This window comes from Epargyreus clarus, unplaced genomic scaffold (assembly GCF_041222505.1).
Source record: "Epargyreus clarus isolate Ecla_fem2 unplaced genomic scaffold, WU_Ecla_fem_2.2 ptg000036l, whole genome shotgun sequence".
Classification (NCBI taxonomy): Eukaryota; Metazoa; Arthropoda; class Insecta; order Lepidoptera; family Hesperiidae; genus Epargyreus; species Epargyreus clarus.
This window is the reverse complement of record NW_027332241.1, coordinates 2,940,681-2,962,056: the sequence shown is the minus strand read 5'-3', so window position 1 is coordinate 2,962,056 and position 21,376 is coordinate 2,940,681. Positions and strand designations below refer to the sequence as shown.

Below are 21,376 nucleotides of genomic sequence, written 5' to 3'. Positions count from 1 at the left end.
TTGTGACCCCGTAAAATACATCCGTCCTCAATTGCGAGATCGAGACGACACAGAAAGTAGGGACGCAGTGCCATGTTAGATACCTTAATAGGCCAACCCTTCTTAATAAATCCTACAACTTGTTGCAAAATTTCATCCCGAGCCGTTTCTAATCTGATATCGCCAGAAGTTATGGGTAACACAGATTCACCAATAAAATTCAAATATAACGAACGATCTATTTCTTCTACTTCATTCCTAAATTGAGTATTAACTGATCTAGACAGGAAATCGGCTACATTATTATCGCTCTTTACATATTCAATATTAAAATTATATGCGGATAAAAACAAAGCATATCTTTGCCATCTGTTTGCCGCTAAAACCGGAACGCCCTTCTTATTTCCAAAAATTGACAACAACGGCTTGTGATCAGTACGTAATGTGAAAGGAACTGTTCGACCGTACAAATAATGATTAAATTTTTTTATAGCGAATATGATAGAAGTAGCTTCTTTCTGTATTTGCGCGTAGTTCAACTCCGCCTTAGATAACGAACGAGAAGCGTAAGCCACCACTCGCTCAGTGCCGTCCGATTGTCGCTGCGCGAGCACGGCGCCCAGCCCGGCCGGGCCCGCGTCGCACGTTACATACGTGGAATACTCCGGATTATAGTGGGCTAACACACGATCCGACGCAAGTTCTCGCTTAATACATTCGAATGAATCTTGCTCACTTTTATCCCACACCCATTTAATACCCTTCTTTAATAAGTTATTTAAAGGGCACAACACCGAGGACGAATTTGGAACGAAACAACGGTAGTAATTTACCATACCTAAAAAGGACTTTAATTCACTAACGTTCTTCGGAGCTTGACAATTCAAAATAGCCAAGATTTTATCATTAGATTTATGTAAACCGTCTTTATCAATAACATAACCTAGATACTCTACAGATTTTTTAAATAATTCACATTTATCGCGTTTAACACGTAAACCTGCGTCTTGCAATCTCTTAAGAACTGATTCTAAGCGTTCCAAATGTAAAACTCTATTAGGAGCTGTTACTAATATATCGTCCAAATAAATACATACACCATCTATATCACCTAATAATTGTTCCATAGTACGCTGAAATATAAATGGCGCATTCGTTAATCCAAACACGAGACGTGTATACCTATACAAGCCTTTGTGTGTATTAATACAACACCATTTCTTTGAATCATCCAGCTCCAACTGAAGATAAGCTAATTTTAAATCTAACTTGCTAAATTCAACACCATCATGAAGTTTAGCAAACAAATCTTCGATTCGTGGCAGTGTATAATTGTCTACATACAGCACTTTATTTAAAGTAACTGAAAAATCCCCACAAATCCTAACATCACCATCTGGTCGTAAAACCGGAACAATTGGCGTAGCGACATCAGAATGATCTATTTTCTCTAAAACACCCAAGTCAACTAATCTATTTAATTCCTGTTCTATTTTAGGTTTTAGAGCCAATGGTACTGGTCGAGGTTTGAAAAATTTTAATTGTGCGTCAGGTTTAATTTTTAAATTAATTTTATATTTATTAAACCTACCTAATTCGTCAGAAAATAATTTTGAATATTTATTCATCAGTAACTCACCTGCATCTTTATTCACTGACACATTATGACAGTTAAAGCTGCATAATTGCAAATTAAATTGTTTCATAAAATCACGTCCTAACAGAGGCAAACGCTTCCCTTTGGTTTTTATAACAAAAAATACTATCGGTTTTACGTAGCTTTCAAAAGTTACTGACAAAGTTAAACAACCTATAGGTATAATTTTCATACCTGTATAAAAATTAAAAACCTCTTTACATTGTTGAATCCTATAATAATTCTTATTACATCCAAACAGTTGCTGATAAATAATTTCCGGTAAAACCGAAACAGCACTGCCACAATCAACCTCACAAATTACTTCTACATTATCTAACAGAACTTTCCGGGTAAACGGTTCATCTACTATCGAATTTATCATGTTAAATAAATTATAACCCACATCAGCGCCATCGTCATCCGTGCCAACAAAATTACTATTACTTACTCTAGTCTTACACATTCTTTTTAAATGACCTTTTTTGTTACACTTTTGACAGGTATAATTTACAAAACGACATTTTTCTTTAGAATGATTTTTATAACCGCATACCTCACAGCATCTTGACGTTCGAGAATTATCATTGCATGTGTCCGGTACGCTTACGACCTTCCGTTGCATAGCAAACATGGGTTGTGCCATCGCCGAGTTCCTCGAGCTCTCACCAGCGCACGCCGCTCCGACCACGTCGCTGCCTGCTCGCGATGTCTGCAGCGCGAGACGCGCACACCTCACGCTCTGTGCCAATTCCAATGCTTTACTGAAAGTCAAATCATTGATGCTCTCGGCAAACAATTTTTCTTTTTCTTTAGAATTCTCTAATCCCAATACAAACCTAACACGCAAAGCCATATCTAACTCTGCTTTAAAGCCACAAAATTGCGCCAAATTACGCACTCGTGCTGCCCATTCGGCTAAATCCTCCCCTGGACGTTGTTCAGCCTTATAAAAACAATACCTTTCTGCAAAAGTACTCTTCTTTGGTTGAAAATGATTATCCAACTTCTCTAGCAGTACGTTGTATGCGATACTGTCCAAATCTTCAGGAAAAACCAAATCTCTCGTAACACGATAAGTGTCTTCCACCAATGCAGTGAGTAATAGAGCTCGCCTTCTCTTACCAGCTTTATCATTAGCATCGCCGATATCGTTGGCCGCGCAGTATTGCTTGAAACGGCTGCTAAAAATGCTCCACTCTTGTGTGCGGTGATCATAGGAGAGGTTGCCACCGAACATAATTTTTGTGCATTCTTTAGCCATTGTTTATAACATAACTACTGCTAAGCTTCATAAATCACGCGTGAATTAATACTCGTCGCCAATTATTATATATTGGGAAGCTATAAACTCAGGAAAACACAGCGAACACATTATAATTCTTTAATCCTTGACAACCAACTCGACATCTGTCATAAAACATTTCTTCATATATCACAAAGCCTGATTCAAGTTCATAATATTTTAAAAAGCTTAAAAAAATAACTAGTATCGGTCAAATTTAAAGTACAAGTATATTTTCTAATTTTAAATGTAGCCTTCTGAGGATATTACTCCTTTTGTAATGTATACTTTGTGACTGTAATTCAAAATGGCGTCAAATTCTATTTCCCTCTCACTCTTTCTATATGTGTGAGCGAGTAACATATACAAATGGCATTTTGATTTACATTATTTAGTGAGACAAGTTGTACGAAATTTTATTTAAAAACTTTAAATATTCTGAGGCTGTATTTATAAAATGTTGCATAGTACCGCTAGATGTCACTAGGGTATATAAATAAATAAAGTTTAGTGCACATCACACTACTTACTAAAACTATTTACAGTATTACTATTTGTAAGTGCAACTTATTGATATAAATGGTTTATGTGGAGATTATTTATTGTGTAGTAAACACTACGTAAAGTAATATTGTTGTTTTATTTCAAACCTCTGTTATACCAACATTTCAAATGTTATTGTAAGGAATAAAGGTTTAAGTATGTCGTAATGTTATTATATAGGAGTAGCAGACAAGCATGCAGTCCATCTGATGGTAAGTGGCTACTGCCGTATGGACCTCTGTAATCAACCCCAAATAAGATAAGATCCCTTCCTACCTGAAGTCGGTCACAGATCCGCCGCTACCCCTGAGGACTAAGATGGAGTACTACAGGCAAGTATGTCTCCCTTACCACACCCTTCACACCAGAACACAGCAGCGCTCAACACTGCTGTTATAACAGAAATAGGTGTGGCGGTGGTGCCGCCGGAGTGAACAAATGGTTTTACCAATTTTAAATTGTGACTATAACAATTAAGATGAAATAAAATTATTTTTTCAAAAAAGTCAATTTATTTCAACAAAATAATACCATGTCCCAAAAACAATTACAATATCTACATAATGTTCGAGCCCTCGACTATACATTTATACAAAAATAAACTCCCAATATGTATAGGAACTGTTTTGCTACTATGTACCGATAAATTATAACTACAACGATCGATTGCTTCGAGAAAAGAATATTACGGCCGTGCTGCTTTTTTTTGCTCGACTTGGGGGAGGGGGGGGGGGGCACTGCCGTGCCCCCAGATATATGGTCATATAAGTTGATTTGAACGTAACACATAGATTATACAATTCCACTTTGAATGTTTGAAACATACATATTATAACATAGGTATTATTTAAAAAACGGCAGTTTTTTGGAATTATTAAGGATTCCAGAATAAATTAGAAAAAACTGGGAATAGGAGTGTAACTTGCGTCATTCGAGGCATGCTAGTATTAGTACTATTTTTTCTCGACCATTTAGTAGCAAATCAGTTCATATACGACGAAAATATTATATTAACATATGAAATAAGTATATATTTTGAGCGATAACTTGTGTAACAGTAGCCTCGTCGGATATAAGTAAAAAGTTATGACTTGTTTTAATAAAGATTTTAATCAAAAATAGTGGCTGTTGTATATATTTCTCGCTCACACGCAAGGAAAGAACGAGAGAGGTATAGTAATGGTTTGGCAAAGAGATATCTACACTAGTGAAGGTTCATCTGAAGAGTATTATTCTCTGCTAATTTTCAGAGCTTGAATATATGCTAAATGTTGAGAAAACATCGATAGCGTTATTCAGAATACCAGTAGCGCCATCTCTTGACGAATTTCAAAATTCTATATACTATTTTGAATTAAAATCTTTATTAAATCAAGTTACAATAAAGTCACATTTTAAATAGACAATACACAAAAACATAGAATAGATTTTAGTTTAACGTACATGGCACGAAGAATAAACAAACGGACATATTTATAAGTAACAATATCAATAAAATTTACTTAATTATATATAAAAAAATATTAATAAATATTATGCATATTGAAACAGATTTCGCTACAATTATTAAGATAGAATTTATTGGAAGGAAAAATAAATGCTTTACAATTCCTATACACATCATAAGTATCCCAAAAAAATAATAGAATTACATCGTTACTGCGCTAAATACTAAATTCAAACATCAATACATTTGCAAAAACGTCTAAATACAAAGATTTTGAACCTAACATTGCAAAGCCTCATTTAAAAAAAAAAAACAAAAATCATCTTTGGAAGTCAATTTTCACGTTATGCATTTATTTAATATTTGTGCTAATTATAATTTTTTTTATTAAAGAAATAAAATATAATTTGAGTCGAGGATAGACACAATAATTATATTCATTTTATAAGTAACAATAAATTATTATTGTTTATTGGCGTTCCAATAAAAATTGGAATTAAATAATTAGTATACCTAAATGTGGAATGATTTTTGAAAAATATATTCTTTAATGTTTCTATTTAAACAATTTCGTAATATGCATTTAATAAACATAAATTTAATTTTATTTATATCTTTTATTTGTAGTAAATTAAAGTAGTTCTGGTCATGGGTTTGCGTAGAGTAGTACAAAGTGTTTTCAATAAAATAATTCCTATCCACATACATATCCAAATCTAGATATACATTAAAATATTATAATAGACTCCTACCATCGACATATACTTATTTGGGTTCACAGATTTATATGAAAACATTAATGCCTAGGAGTCTAGTTCGTTACTTAATCAGTGTACCTTACACATTTCGACATAATAATATAACAATAATGATATATATTTGACTACATAAACAATTTGCTATACCAGATATTATTGACATGATATTGAAGAAATATTTAATAATTTAAAATACAACAATGAAGCAATACAACTTTAACAAATTCAAGAAAATACAAAGAAAAATGTTTATTGTTGTAAAAAATATTGTTAAAACATGTACTGTAGCACCAAAGTTACACATTACACAATTTAAATATATAAACGATATGAAAATTGTTACCACGGGACACAGTAAGTTGGAATCGTTTATCGCCCATATTAATAATCAATCTATCCAATTCTCACCTATGAATGAGATTTGACAATGTCTACTTCGTAATTAACTCATTACTGTCCCACTGCTGGTCATGTGTCTCCTCTCAGAATGAGAAGGATTAGACCATAGTCCACCGCGCTGGACAAGTGCGTATTGGTAGACTTCATATACCTTTGAGATGTTTTTTAATAAATCTCTCGAGGTATGCAGATATTTTCCTTCCTTTTAGCAAGTGATAATTAATTTCTATTACGCACATGACTTTGAAAAGTCAGAAGGGCCTGGGATTTGAATCTCGGGTCCCTCGATCGAGAGGCCGAGTTTTTACCACTAGGCTTTCACTGCTTTAATCAATGATTACAATACAAATGTCTATATAGTATGAAGAAATAGTCAATTGTTAATCTTTGACAAAACATTGAATAGATCAATTATTAATACCGGGCATGTCTGTCGCCTTCCCTCTCCCTCGGATGGATTAAAATAAAAAATCAACTCCTATCCCCAAATAATAAATATAGTTATTTGTTTATAAACTGAATATAAATATTAGCCTCTTTTTTTTAAACTGATATTGATTTTTATTATTTTATATTATGATGGTGTTATTAGCCTTTCATTAGCGATGTTAAGAGCCTGTGACTTATAAATGTTTGAAATTCTCAACCGGCTTATTAACACATATTATAAAGTATAATAAGATTGTTTAATATATAGAACATTTCGTATACAGTAAAAAAATATTATTGCGAATGTCTAAACAATTATTATTAGTCATACAATATTGAAGAAGAATATTGAAAAATGATGAACAATTCTCCAAATGGAAAATATATTTAATAATTATTACAACATTAACAAAAAACCCACAATTTCAAAATTATGAAGAAATTGTAATTTAAGTATATTAAAATTTGTGTAGATATTATCACAACTTTCAATTTAATTAACGTAATAACAATATTGCAAACATAATAATTAGAAATGTCATATAACACAATTCAAGTCAAAATACTATTGGTCACATACGTCTTAGGTTCAACTCCCGGTCAAGCAGAAAAACAACGAATTTAAGTATCTATGTAATGTGAGCCTGGGTGTTTTTATAGTCTGTGTAACACCCATAGCCACTATGTGTAGCATTGATTCATATAAATGTGCGCAAAATATTAAATGCGGCGAAATAACTACATTATATTATTAAATACTATGTCATATAAAACTTTATTATGGAATATATTTGATTATACAAGATCTACATAGAATGAGCCCCATACTCCTATAATACAATTCGAAATTGTCTATGCCTTCCCATATAACTAACCATAGACTAAGCTAAACCATAGTACCTGAAAACAAAAAAGTGCATTAAAAATAGTTAAAACATAAATAATTATGATTGATTAAAATACCACCTATGTCTGCCTAATAACAGCAGTGTTAAGCACTGCTGTGTTCTGGTTTGAAGGGTGTGGTAAGGGAGACAAACTTTCCCGAGGCGTTCCAGCTTAGTCCTCAGGGGTAGCGGCGCATCTGTGGCCTATCTCAGGAAGGTAGGATTGTAATCTTATCTGAGCTCGATTACAGATGTCCATGGGCGGCAGTAGGCACTTACCATCAGGTGGACTGCATGCTCGTCTGCTCCTTCTATATTACATGAAAAGTACATGTTTCATGAAAATATGAATATAATAATTACCATTTAAATGAACAGCTATGTACTATTCTGTAGGGATGATTTGGTTATATCTGGCTTATCTTTCTCAATGTGATCCTGTAACAAAAAGCATTAATTATTAAACTGTAGCGACTTTCCGCTACTCGTCAAGAGATGGCGTTGCTGAATCACGCTATCGAAGTTTTCTAAACATCTTGCATATATACAAGTTCCGAACTGAGACTGTCGGAGCACGCCCGCTTCCCGGGCATGATCACCTAACACAGGGAGATATCCCGCCGCCAAAAAACCATTTTAACCTTAAATAATAGTACAAGTTATTAATAAATCTATTTATGCAGTTTGTTTACAAATGTATGGATAGGAACAGTTTTTACCGCGCTTTTAGTAGCCTGTATCTATGTATGTGAATTTTTGAATGTATGTGAATTTTTAAAGTCGATTTTAACCCACTTTGAACGACCCGTTTAATTCCAAATTTTAAACAATTACCAAGAACCAATGCCACAATTACACAATACAAGAACACGATACACAATTTTAGTAATTTTGTCCCATTGTTCTAATCGAGATCATCAGAATTCATTATTTTCGTGACGGTGTTCAGACAAAGTTACTTGTTTGCAACAATTATTATATAGTATGTTCTTCCTAGTGTTGATTACAGAACCACAATGGCCACTTACCACACCTATGCCAAATAACAGCAGTGTTAAGTGTACTGTTTCAAAGGGTGTAGTTAGGACTTTATTTATTTATTTTCATGATAACAGCAGTACAGTCAATTCTTTCTATAAGTATTACACTATTGGTACTAGACACGTGTGCATACCAATTATAGGCGTGCGCAGCATTTACAGATTTTGCTTACTAATTGCTACATACGTAAGATATAAATTTAATAGCAAACAAAGTACAATAAAAAATTAAATGAGAGTGATACAGGTAGAGAATAATGCCAATTTATTGATAGAAGGTGTTGAATTGTTCGTTTTTTGAATGTTGTTGTTTGGCTAGGAAAACAGTAGTTAGGAAAACATACTTCTGCAAAGCGTTCCAGTCCTCAGGGGTAGCGGCATATCTGTCGCCGACGTTTACGGATGTCCATGGGCGACAGTAGGCACTTACCATCATAACAAAAGAAATAGATAATCCTCTCCCTCCGAGCTCTTACCTCCTCTAAGGAATCCCCCGCATGTCCATTCCGGAGACTTTCTCTGAGCGTGTCGTCCTCATCATCCGTAGGCACGTCGTAGAACTCCTCACTATCCATCTCACCGTCCGTACCTTAAGAGCATAACCATACACTTATCATATTGACGAATCAGTGGGCTAAGATGATCAATATTTCAAAAGTGAAAGTGCTATAAAGTACTACGAAGAGAAATGCCTACAGGCCAATGTAATTCTTTGAATGATATTACCTCATTTATTATTACAATCATTTAAAAAAAAAAATTGTCACTGTCAAATTATAGAAAGAAGTATCATTAAAACTATAGAAGTTAGTTTGCTTTAAAAATATAGTTTTTCAAAAATTATTATATATATTTTTTTTTAATAATTATAACTAAACGATGAGGCAGACGGGCTACCTGAAGGGAAGTAGTCACCATCGCCTATGGACATTTGCAACACCAGAGGAGTAGCCAATGCATCGCCAGCTTTGGAGGAGAGCTCTTTTTACACCTTTTTTAAAGAACCCCATGTCATAGCGCTCTGGGAATACCTCAGAAGGGAGTTCATTCCACATCTTGCAAGTCCGTGGCAAGAACGTCCGTGCAAACCGAATAAATGCTATGTTCTATTGTAAGAACATTTAATTACCTAATATTTATCTGTAATCTGTAAATTATCTTGTCGTATTTAAAATTAGTTAATCAGCAAAATGTCTCATGTAACGAAAAGTCTATATATTCCATTTGATGCGTTATATAAACCAATCTAACATATACTCACCCAAGACAGATTGATAATCAGTGAAATACTCCGAATCTGAAGCATAGCTCTGTTCGGGCGCGTCTACGGCGTCGCCAGAAGGCGCTGCCTTCGGAGCCTCACGGCGGACTCTAGCCTTCTGCTTCGCTCGACGCATTTGTCTATAAAATATAGAAGAACATTTACATTAAATATGAGAATTATAAAAATTCAAACTAGTATATGTATGAATCTTCAAAAAACAGAACAATAGTTGCCGAAGCTTAAGTGTTATCAATAAAATAAAAAAAAAATAATAAAATTACACAATGGCAAAGTTACAATTATGGTTGAATTTCAATTTTAAATAAATACTCATTGCATATAGGGTTCGTACACAAAACTGCGATGCGACGTCGCATCGCAAAAATCTGCGAGCTCCCTCGACGCATCGCAAGAACTTGCGAAATGATTCGCATCGCACAGTGGTTGTTGTTGTTCGTCACCCTGAGAGACGCTACGCCGCACGATATCGCATCGCAGCAATTCGCATCGCAATTTTCTGCGTTGCGAATTCGCATCGCGTCGCATCGCAGTTTTGTGTTCAAGCCCATAAATAGGTAAGACAAAATAGTACATTATTTTATTTCTCTTTTGTTTTAGAAACTTTCCTTTTATCAATGATGCTCAAAATGTCAAACGAGAAAGTGCTACAAAACCAAAATATTGCTATGATGCAATAGAATAAAGTTATTTATTTTGTATTCAATTTTGTATAATGATAACTAGCTGACCCGGCAAACATTGTTGCCATATAAATAAAAAAATGTTAAGGGTGAACAACCCTTATCACTTAGGGGTATCAAAAGTAGATAGTTGCCGATTCACAGACCTACTGAATATGCATATAAAATTTGGTGAACATCGGTAGAGCCGTTTGGGAGGAGTACGATAACTAACATTGTGACACGAGAATTTTATATATAAGATGAATCACAAGATGAAAACTAGTATTAATAAATATCATACGTTTCTTTCTGCAGTTCTCGGAGTGCCTCCAAATCTGCTCTCATCGCTGATACCTGCTTGTCCAGTCTCGCAACTTCACTCACTGGAATAAAAACATTCATAAATTCATTTATTTGAAGGAGCTAGAGCCCTTTGTGGTTCAACTCCATCGGCTCCACCGCCACCTCTAATGACAGCAGTGTTAAGCGCTGCTGTGTTCTGTTGAAGGATGTGGTTAGGAAGACATTAATTTCCAAAGCATTCCAGATTTGTCTTCAGTGGTAGCGGTATCTGTGGCCGACTGCAGGTAAGTCTAATCTTCTATGGGTTTATTACTTGTGCCAATAGCCACTTACCATTAAGGGGACTGCTTGCTCATCTGCTACTCATTTATTTTAAAAAACATCTAGTGGCTTCTACCACCCACAGATTTGTAATTAACCTCAGATAAGATTGGAGTCCTACCTGTGATCGGGCATGGATTGTTATTACTCCATAGGAATAAATTGGAACGCCTCTCTTACTGCATGCTTCAAACCAGAACACAGCAGCACTTAACACTGCTGTTATAATGCAAAAATTGGTGTAGCGGTGGTGTCGCAGGAGTCGACCACAGAGAGTTCTACCAAAGTATACCTTAGAAGCACATGTTCCTGGCAATTTCTTAAAGAATTCACTCACCCAGCATCGCTCTTCGTTTTTCTGCATACACTTGCTCATAAATAAACATTCCGGCGGCCCCAACGATCCCCACTATCGCTGCTCCGACCATCATACGGGAAGATAGAATATTCGGTACGCTATTCATTGTGAATTTTGTGCAAATCTTGGAAAATTAGCGGCGCAAAATAAACAATACAAAATAATTACGATCCAAGTACTTAGTTTATGTATTTATCTTCTTTTTTACACTACCTATGATTTAATTCATTAAAATTTGTGCTATTAAGAGCTGGAATTATTAATATGCTTGATAATTAAGTTTTTATACGCTAAAAATGCAATACAATGTTTAGGTGTACGTGGGAACGGAGTTGTTATACAAATGTAATTGTTTAGCGGAATGTTAGTATTGAGTACATCGGTTTATAATTTTTTATAATGAGAATGCGAAATAAAGAAAAAATTAAAATTATTTCTGCTGATTTTTGTAGACCCGTGACAAACTCGAGTCAAATCAAACGAACTGTCAAGTACTCAAGTCTGCTCGTGTCAATGTTAAATTGTCAAATCATTAAAAGTTCATACGGTAAATAAAGCTGACTATTCAATCAAAAACGGTACGTTATTTCGTACCGTCCACATGCCGCAAAAAGGGCCGGATTGATTTCGTACAGGTATCATTGAATAATAAATCCACTGTATCTCAGTAACTTATAATTAAGAATAACTTTAACGTACTATTCGAGCTTATACAAGTGCTATAAACAGTCTTTATTTATAAAATTTTGCATTGATTATAAAGATATGGAAATGCCGGATAAGTCGGAAGATAACGATAATAAGACACAATGTTGTTAAATGATAAATAAATTTATAGTATAATTTTTATTCGTATGATATATATAACAGTAAACGTACTTTACAAATTATTTTTTGAAATCTTATAACAGTTATAACACTTATTGGCAATATGGTTAAAAAGCCAAGTATCTATCGCAAAGAATGAAAAACACAATAGAACTAAACTGTCACAGTTGTCAATTAAAATGCCGATTTATTGAATCGTTCTTTGTAAACTAATATTTTGCGAATTATTACAAATATTGGTCTTACTATAAAAAATGTGAATTGGTGATTTAATATTATACCTTTCTCGTTGTGTAAGTGTCGTATATAAAAGTGTAGTGTTTATGTGTTCATTTGAATCGCATAATATATTGCGTACCCGCTAAGTGTCTAAAGGTATTTACTATTATATTATATTAGTTTATTATTAAGATGAGTTCTAAAGAAGGCGAAGGGGACATATCTGCAGCTAGTGACGAGAGTAATGAGAGCAAAAGTGCTGACGAATTTGTAAAACCTAGTGTTGTAACAGAAAGTATAACTTTAGAAATTGACAAACCTGGTCATTCTAAGACAACTGTACCTGAAGACCATACTTTGACGGAGGTTAATGTACCAGAACAAAATCCCGAAATAGCTGCAGATGTTGAGAAAGATTTAGCAGAACAAGAGGAGAAGGCTATGGTTGAAATGGCTGAAGAGTGCAGTAACGATACTCTGGAAGATGAGATTAAACTCCTGTGGGATGATGACGATAACTCAGAGGACCTTCTGGAAAAATCTCAGGAAGAAACCAAAAAATCTCCGGAAGAGACCAAAGAATCTCCTGATGATAGCCAGAAATCCCCAGACGATACCAAAAGTTCCAACATTGATGAAATTGACAAAGATATACAAATCGTAGAACCAAGTAAGATTTTGACTAGTGATGGTAACTCCGAAGTTATTTCTAACATTAATGACTCTATGACATCCCTAAACGATACCGACATGTCTATAAATATCAACACAGAACATGCCGTAACTAAACCAGACGTTATGCTAGACATACCAACACAGGAATTGCTAGACATGGAACAGGATTTTAATTCTGATGAACCGGATGAAGAGACCCACTCATCCGGAAACTCTATTGAGAACAAGGACCATGGGTTAAAGAAACCAGATCTAATGCTAGAAATACCTATGCAAGAGTTACTGGAGGAAGAACAGGATTTAATTAACTTAGAGATGTCATCCGATAAGGATTCAAATCCAGATGAGACTAACGATTTAACAGACTTACTCTCGAAAGTCAATGCTGAAATCGCTGAAACAATATCTGCTATAGATGATTCTGATGCCTGTAAGTTAGAAATACCAGATGAAGTGGATAATACTGAAAGTGGACAGAAGGAAGTGAATATATCGTCTGATGAAGAATCTAATGAAGAACAAGGTCAACCAGATTCAGGTCAGCCTGATACAGTAAATGCACCTACTGACAAATCAAATTTAATAGAAGCCATCCAAAATGAAGTTCAGGCATTAGCAGATACAATGTCTAGCATCGAAGAGCAGGAACTCTTAGATTCGCCTCCCCCTGAACCTGAAAAGATAGGTTTGACAAAGGCTTCAAAAATGGTGACAAATGCACCGAAAAGTGATGAGAAAGTTGTAAGAATTGTACCGAAAACAGCTGAAGAAAGAAAGAGAGAGATTGATATGAAAGTCTCCACTCTTATTAATAATATTGAGGAGGAAATGCAGCTAATAGATGCTCAAAATGAGGCTGAAGCAATGGATGTAGATGTTCAGGAAATAAAGAAGGTAACAGAAGATGTGATATCATTAGATGATGTACCAGAAAAAGTAACATCAGAAAATTTAATGGAAGACGAAACGGATGATGTTGAGATTGTAAATGTAACACATATTCTACAATCAGATAAAGATAAAGGTACTAAAAAAGATATAGAACTAACGAAAAAAAGAAAAGTACAAAATAAAGATAAAATAACAGTTTCTGATTCAGATAATATTGATTCTTCACCTGATGTAGAACCTGAAAGTAGTGAAACAACTGAAAAAGAAGCTAAACTAAAGGAGGAAGACGAAATAGCTCTAGCCGTTAAAACTATTGAAGAAAGCACAGAAATTGTTGAACCAACACCAGTGGTCAGTGTACTCAAAGCTGATGAGTTATCAGAAATATCTGTTATTGAGGATGAGGACCAATCAATATCGCTAGTGTTAGATGATGATAGTGTCGAAATGGAGATGCAACCTCAAGCATCAGTCGACGAGTCAGAAATATCAGTGATACAAGACAGTGATGATGAAGATCCTGTCATATTAGTACCTGATGCTGAAAATGTACCACCTGTATCTACAGATAAACAAGGTATGGAAGAATCAAGTATTGAGAAAAATGATAAACAGGAACAAGTTGAATTAGAACCGGATTCTACTAAAAATATTCAAGTTTTAGAAGTATCCAAAGAGTCAACTACAGTAGACGTTTCAGATGCGGAAATAACATTAGTTGAAAATAAAACTGAAACTGTTCAGGATATGGACAGAGATGACGTTATACAAAGTGCAGAGATAACATCAGTACAAGCTGAAGGTTTAGAAATACCGTCTGTCGTAGACAAGGATGCAGCTATTATTCCCTTAGAACAGAAAGAGACAGACACACCAGATTCTGTTCAGAAAGATGTGGAGTGTATTGAGCCACAGCCATCAACGTCTAAGGAGTTGGAGCGCAGAGTGTCTTCCGATGTACCAGAACATCATGATAGCATGGACCTACTGGCTGAGTCCACGAGATTGAGGGCTGATGACGATGATCAGGAGGATGATGATGATGATGAGGACTTTTATCATGATGGTAAGTTGATTAAATATTCATTTTTGATGCTAAACTTCTTTTGGGGTGTTAGGAAATATGCAATTAAAATCAACATCATAAGTTGGCTAGTAGATATTGCAAATTAAGCAAGTTTTCAGTAAAAAATATTTTTTAAGTATGATATGACACAATATCACATATGTTGTGTCATGTTGTATCATTTTGTTATTTTTTTTATGAGTTTGTAATAAATTAATTTCTTCCTACAGTAGAACCTTGATTACCTGTTAATTTGTCATTAAGCATTTGGATAGTCGAAAATCCAGATAGTTGAATGTATGAAGAATAGCCGGTTTTGTGCATATGTAGTATATAATGTTATGTTTATTAAAAACAATAATTAGTAGTAAACTAACATTATTACTCTCTGTTTGTTTTGAAATCACTTGAGACCTGTTTCCAGGGTATGAATTGGTTGTCTCGGTAGTCCGGATAATCGCGAATTTGGATAATCGACGTTCTATTGTACATACATTGTAAAATGCACTCCTTGTTTTGAATACCCCAAAGAATTATAACCTCTTATGTATGTACATGAATATCCATGGTTTTTTTGGGTTACGTAATATATGTAATTGTTTGTCCAATTATAAAATAATAAGAACATTTATAATGCTTAAGTATCTAACACAAAATAGAGTCTTGTGTAATCAATATTGCATCATATAGTTGTGGGATCCCTATTGGCCAAAGATATCTATATTTTAGTGTTAAGAAAACTTATGTTTTATCACAAACAGCTCACTATTTTTAACGACTTTCTTAAAGGAAAGAGATTTTCTATTAAATAAATTATCATTAAAAAAAAACACTTTGAACTACGGAGAGAAAGGTACATGCAGTTCATCTTATGGTTAATTGCAAATACCGCCCATGGATGTTTGTAATCAAACCCAGATAGGAGTAGAGTCCTATCTGAGGTCAGCCACAGATGCGCCGCTACCCCTGAGCACTAAGCTGAATGTCTCAGAAAAATATGTCTCCCTGTCTCTCGTACCGCATCCTTTAAACCAGAACACAGCAGCACTACACTGTTGTTTAGGTATTAATAGGTGGTATAAGGTAGAAATAGGTGTGGCCGTGATGCCGGAGTCGAACCACAAAGGCTTCTACCACCTTCTCTATTTAATTTGTCAATGTTTATGTTGTAGAAAGCAGTAACTTAATGACAGCGGAGCATTCAGACGAATCAAACGCACATACAGAAGCCGATGGTACCAAACACCTACATGAAGATAGCAACGACAACACTCAAGTAACAGAAGAAAGAGACACACAGGAGATAAACATAGAAAGTTCCGAGCTGAGTGATGAAACCGGAGAGAAGGAAATGGACGCAGCCGAGATGGCAGATAAAGCATTTGACGCCGTAATGAGCAGCGTTAAGGATGTACAAACAGATGAGGTGGTAACGGACACCGAGGTAAGTGATGTTTTGTTTCTAATACAATATAATCGCCGAGTAGAGACGAAAACGCGAATATGAGGATTTAAATAACCTATTTGGGTGTGTTCGGTATTTGCCACTACATTCGTATTATGATTATGTATCTGTCTTTATTTAAGCCTGGTCTTTACATATTCATCATTGTTTGGTGCGATCGACGGACTATTTCGGTATCTAAATGTTGCATTTTTTTTTATAAGCATTTGATAATTTTAAATACCCACATCAATTTAATTACATTTCTGGGTAATGTTTTGTGTGCATCGAAAATAGTTTTTTTTAATCTAATACCTTTATTATATTCTTAATAATAATATGTTTAAAATCATCAAAGTGGTAAAAAGGTATGAGTGAATTCATATATTTTGTAATAAACTAATAATAATAATACGACAATATTTTTTGGTTAAATCGAAACAATAAAATAATTAATAGATTAAGCAATTTCTTGTGTCGACAAACAGCTGCGGTATACATTTTTTAATATGATAAAGGTAAGTTATTTAGTTTATTTTTATTAATTATATAATATGTGTTTGTTGCAGTTTGTGTGTATGTATTTATTTGCGCGTTAGAGAACACTGAAATTTTAATCTATAATAATATTCGATATTTTTCGATAACTACAAAGATTAGGAAACTTTCGATGCGTTAGTACTATTTACGTGCGTGCCTAAAAAAGCGTTCATTGGAAAATTAAAATAAATTTGTGGGAGATCTAACTTGGTGTGCGAAAAAAAAATTCGATTAAAAATATTATGGACATTTTTATAATAGAAGACATATAGCAACACTGAAACATCAAAATTGACATTTGAATGTCAAAATTGTTTTGAATTTGGAAGCCGATTTGACTTGTTATTGTTTGTATATAAAATACAAATATACTATACATTAGAGGTGCGCATTATATATCACTGAAGTGAAAAGAGAGAGATATATCTTTTCAACTCAGTGATATATATCACTCTTTTAGCTCAGTAACTCACTTTAGCTCAGTAGCTCTGTAAAGATATAAGCGACATTTTATATCAGTATATCAGAGAATCAGATCAAAATGTTTTGACAACATTTTTGATTCCTATAATTAATACAAAACTGGCAAGAAATTATATATAAATTTCACATCCAACACTATTTGTATATCCTTATTTTCATATTCTTAGCAAAGAAAAAAGATTTTAATTAGTGTTTAAGACGTAATGCATTTGACTCGAATCAGACTCTCTCAGTCAGTCGCTCATTTGACTCATAACTCACTCGCGAGCGAGTATAGAACTGTTGAGTTGAAGAAGATCTTATATCCGGAATCGTATGGACCTATGAACTCAACCATGTGACGCGGATATAAAGATATAATTCAAATTCGTCGGAGTTGATGAGTGATTAGCTCTTTGGTGAAGATATATATCTTTTATATCACTCACTCGCGAGCTACTCAAGTCTAATATACATACATGTTTAAATAAATTAAATATATATACATATATGTTTGTATACAAAAGTATTTAGGTTTCGTCTATAACTACTTGGATGTCTTATTTATACCTTTGTTTTTTTACTTATTTGTTAATTATATACGTTGTGTACATAAATGTCGATAAGTGTTTATAAGATTTGAGGTTAAATCTGCGTAAGTATTGTTTTTTGTTATTAAATGTAAATTGATGTGAATATATTGTTCGTAATTAGAAGGATACGAATTTGAATGTTTACGGATTCTTAATTTAAAATTAGAATTAATTTTGTGTCATTTCATTACTTATTTGCTGATTAGTATTAGATTCTTTAAATGTACATTTAATTTTGTTTTTTATGTAAATATATTATTCATATCTTAAGTTATCTATATATTTAGAGTTTCATAGCCATTGCTGTTATTGAATCAATTGATTAAAATAAATTATTAATAGAATTACAGACACATTATTGATTTTTGTTCATGAACTTTTAAGTTTCTAATGCAATGTTTTTATTTTAGTTTTATTAATTGTGAAAACGATTGCAGAGAATTGCAAAAATGATCGTAGACGAAAAAAATTGGAACTGTTAACCAAGCTACAGTTAGAAGGAGCTCCGATCACGATTAAAAAAACTGTTGCAGAGAGGTCTCGGGATTACAAACTCAGGAAGAAACTTGGTTTACAGAGAAAGAAGTCTGTTAAAACTAAAGATGTTTTTAAAACAGATATGTGTGGAAATAAATCATTACTTGATGTGGTTATAAGTATAGATTCAAATAATTTGGATTCAAAAACAGAAAAGAGTGATATTGTGGATCAAATTGCTCATATTGTAGATATAGGTGATACTGTGAATGGAGTTGTGGATGGAATTGGTAAAAATATGGATGACATTGGTGAACATGTAGGCAATTCATATTTTTTCTACCGTTACAAAAGATTACCCCAATTTTATTGCAAAATAAAGTGGATTTGTAAAATTGTGTGCTTTGTGACAAAAAATGTCATGAAGCAATGGAGAGTATCATGAAATATGGAATCATTAATTGAAATACAAATCAAATCACTGAGGCATGTTATTACTTTGGATTTTTGAAGCATACCACTGCTTCAAAATGTCTTGTGCAATGAATTTATGTCTTGGACCAGAGATCCAGGTTCCGATCCCAGGCAAAGCACCTTTGAAAATAATGTGCGTATTTAAATTGGTCACTTGTTTTAATGATTAAGGAAAATTGTGGTTGACATGCAATATGCCACATAATCTAATTATAAAGATTCATAGAATTCTTCATATAAGTGTATATGGGCGGCGAGACATTTTATAATATATAATATTAATGTTTATCATGTTAATTTTGATTGTCAATGTGGAATTAATATTTAGATTAAAATATTGACGACTTCCGGTAGTACTTCAACACACTTTGTTAGTCATACCAAATAAATTATATGAATTATAATAATATTAAATATTTATTCTCGTATTTTTAAAACAATATTTTAAATATAATGTTATTTTATTAATAATTAAATTTATTGTGAATCACGTCACTTGTTATAACAAAACAAGTGATGTGAGAGGGTAGTTCTTACGCTGTTTGTCACTCGAGTAGTATTTAAGTCCACGCGCTGGTAGAGCGTGATTCATTCGCATTTAATCAGTCGTGTAAGCCGTTACTCTACCCGAATTGTAAATAAAAGTGAATATAAGTCATTCTCATATTAAAGTCGTTTCGTTCAGTTTATTAATAAAGTGCGGTAGTGGGATATCGCCGACATGTACAATGTTTGAGGTGCACTAAGGGGGACTGCCTGATCCATATTCTGAATAAATATAGTTCAAAAAACTAAAAAACACGCTTTTATGATAAACTCAACTAAAAAGTTGAAAATAATTTTCAATCTAGGAATCAATTAAGGAACAGTAAATAGTATGAAGTGGCGATGGAAAGGGCACATGCTCCGTTGCAGAATAGAGAAGTGGTGCAAGCAAGTGACAGTCTGGTACCCACGGGACGGATTTAGGACAAGTGGTCGAAAAACAAGGAAATGGGAGGACGACCTAAAATTAACCTTGGGTCCCCTCTGGCTAAGAGTAGCTAAAGATAGACAGCAATGGAAGTAGTTGGAGGAGGCCTATGCCGAAAGGCACACCGAGTTGAGAGACATTTTGTGAAAATAGTATAATAAGTAATGTATTACGAAAAAAATGTAAAATTCGGAAATAAAGGGCTATTATTATTATTAAATAGTATAATTAAGAAAAAAGCGTGGGGTGCTCCACTTATCAGTTTTCGAAAAGCCCAACCCAAGCTAATAAAAGTGTGTTAAAAAAGAGCCATACTCAAAAGTGGCACCTACATAGTATATTATGGCATTTATGAAGAAATAATAAGAAATTTCTTATAGTTATCTAAATGGTTAAATAACTAAATATAATTAAATGATGGTGCAGTGATAGCCTAGTGGTTAAGAAACTCGACCTCTCGATCGAGGGGTCCGAGGTTCAAATCCCATCCTCTGATTTTTCAAAGTTATGTGCGTATTAGAAATTGATTATCACTTGCTAAAACATCGTGAGGTTTCCTCCTGCATACCTGAGAGATTTATAAAAAAAAAAATCTCAAAGGTATGTGAAGTCTACCAATATGCACTTGGCCAGCGCGGTGGACTATGGCCTAATCCTTCTCATTCTGAGAGGAGACCCGTGCCCAGCAGTGGGACAGTAATGGGTTGATGATGATGATGAATTAAATGACAAGTATTCTGTAAATTGGCCTTTATCCAGCTGTGGAATCTACTATATTTGGATGATGATGAGGAGGAAGAACTCTAATCATAATATTTATTTAATCAATAAAAAAATTATATGTCATAGTGCTAAAGCTAACAGTTTTTTATTAAACAATAATTATAATATGTTAAAAGTGTATTAATATAATATTTTATAAGTCCAAAATCATACCAATTAGAAATCTTAGAAATTACTTAACCATGTTTCTATGTAAAAAATTAATTACTTTGTTTTTATTTTAGTACAAAATATTATTTAAAACATTCTTCAGGGCAGCTTATGGAGACTATTTTTCAGTAGAATCTTAGTCTCCACTTTACCATCTAGATTTTTTTTTAGCCTAAAGCCTCAGAAGAAGGGACTGAAGCGGTACCAGATGATCTCAAAGACACTGCAGTAACATCTGAGGAACCTAAGAGTCATGAAGTGTTTAATATAGACTCCGATGATGATACAACACCAACTGCAAGCGATGGTAATTTATTTTTAATGTTTTGTGTGTTAGTTTGTTTGCGCTGAAGTGGACTTGTATAGTAGGGCTCTATTTTTTTACTTCGTCCATGGTACTATTGAAGAACAATTCCATGTTGTTCTGAAGTCTATTAACTTGTATTTGATGAGTGCAATACAGTTTTTC

At 33.7% G+C, this 21,376-nt stretch overlaps 3 protein-coding genes across 3 annotated transcripts in view; 2 read left to right on the top strand and 1 right to left on the bottom strand.

The window, feature by feature from the left end:
• Positions 1-6,815: 6,815 nt before the first annotated feature.
• On the bottom strand, positions 6,816-11,823 carry LOC140756982 (uncharacterized). The gene is made up of 6 exons (XM_073092528.1): positions 11,312-11,823; positions 10,652-10,733; positions 9,665-9,804; positions 8,880-8,992; positions 7,727-7,801; positions 6,816-7,376 (listed from the first exon to the last, which is right to left on the bottom strand). The coding sequence occupies exons 1-5, from the start codon at positions 11,436-11,438 to the stop codon at positions 7,742-7,744; spliced, it is 522 nt and encodes a 173-aa protein (XP_072948629.1). The 5' UTR covers positions 11,439-11,823; the 3' UTR covers positions 6,816-7,376; positions 7,727-7,741.
• A 503-nt stretch (positions 11,824-12,326) lies between these two features.
• LOC140756812 (uncharacterized) lies at positions 12,327-14,636 on the top strand. The gene is made up of 2 exons (XM_073092347.1): positions 12,327-14,566; positions 14,610-14,636. Exons 1-2 carry the CDS (start codon positions 12,572-12,574, stop codon positions 14,634-14,636), a joined length of 2,022 nt encoding a protein of 673 aa, XP_072948448.1. The 5' UTR covers positions 12,327-12,571.
• The window catches only part of egg (SET domain bifurcated histone lysine methyltransferase eggless), a 41,576-nt gene continuing 34,761 nt past the window's right edge, over positions 14,562-21,376 (top strand). The window contains exons 1-3 of the mRNA XM_073092597.1: positions 14,562-15,011; positions 16,184-16,455; positions 21,079-21,214. Of these exons, the coding sequence (XP_072948698.1) occupies positions 14,693-15,011; positions 16,184-16,455; positions 21,079-21,214 (727 nt within the window). The 5' untranslated portion in view covers positions 14,562-14,692. The remainder of the gene's footprint in view (positions 15,012-16,183; positions 16,456-21,078; positions 21,215-21,376) is intronic.

Bases quoted from the DNA above. Each gene is read 5' to 3' on its own strand.
- LOC140756982 (XM_073092528.1), bottom strand. From the start codon at position 11,438: ATGAATAGCGTACCGAATATTCTATCTTCCCGTATGATGGTCGGAGCA. The intron at 9,805-10,651 runs GTATGATATTTA...TATATTTTATAG, and splicing joins CGAGAACTGCAGAAAGAAAC to ACAAATGCGTCGAGCGAAGC. The intron at 7,802-8,879 runs GTAAGAGCTCGG...TTTTTGTTACAG, and splicing joins CGGGGGATTCCTTAGAGGAG to GATCACATTGAGAAAGATAA.
- LOC140756812 (XM_073092347.1), top strand. From the start codon at position 12,572: ATGAGTTCTAAAGAAGGCGAAGGGGACATATCTGCAGCTAGTGACGAG. The intron at 14,567-14,609 runs GTTGAATTAGAA...TTCAAGTTTTAG, and splicing joins AAAATGATAAACAGGAACAA to AAGTATCCAAAGAGTCAACT.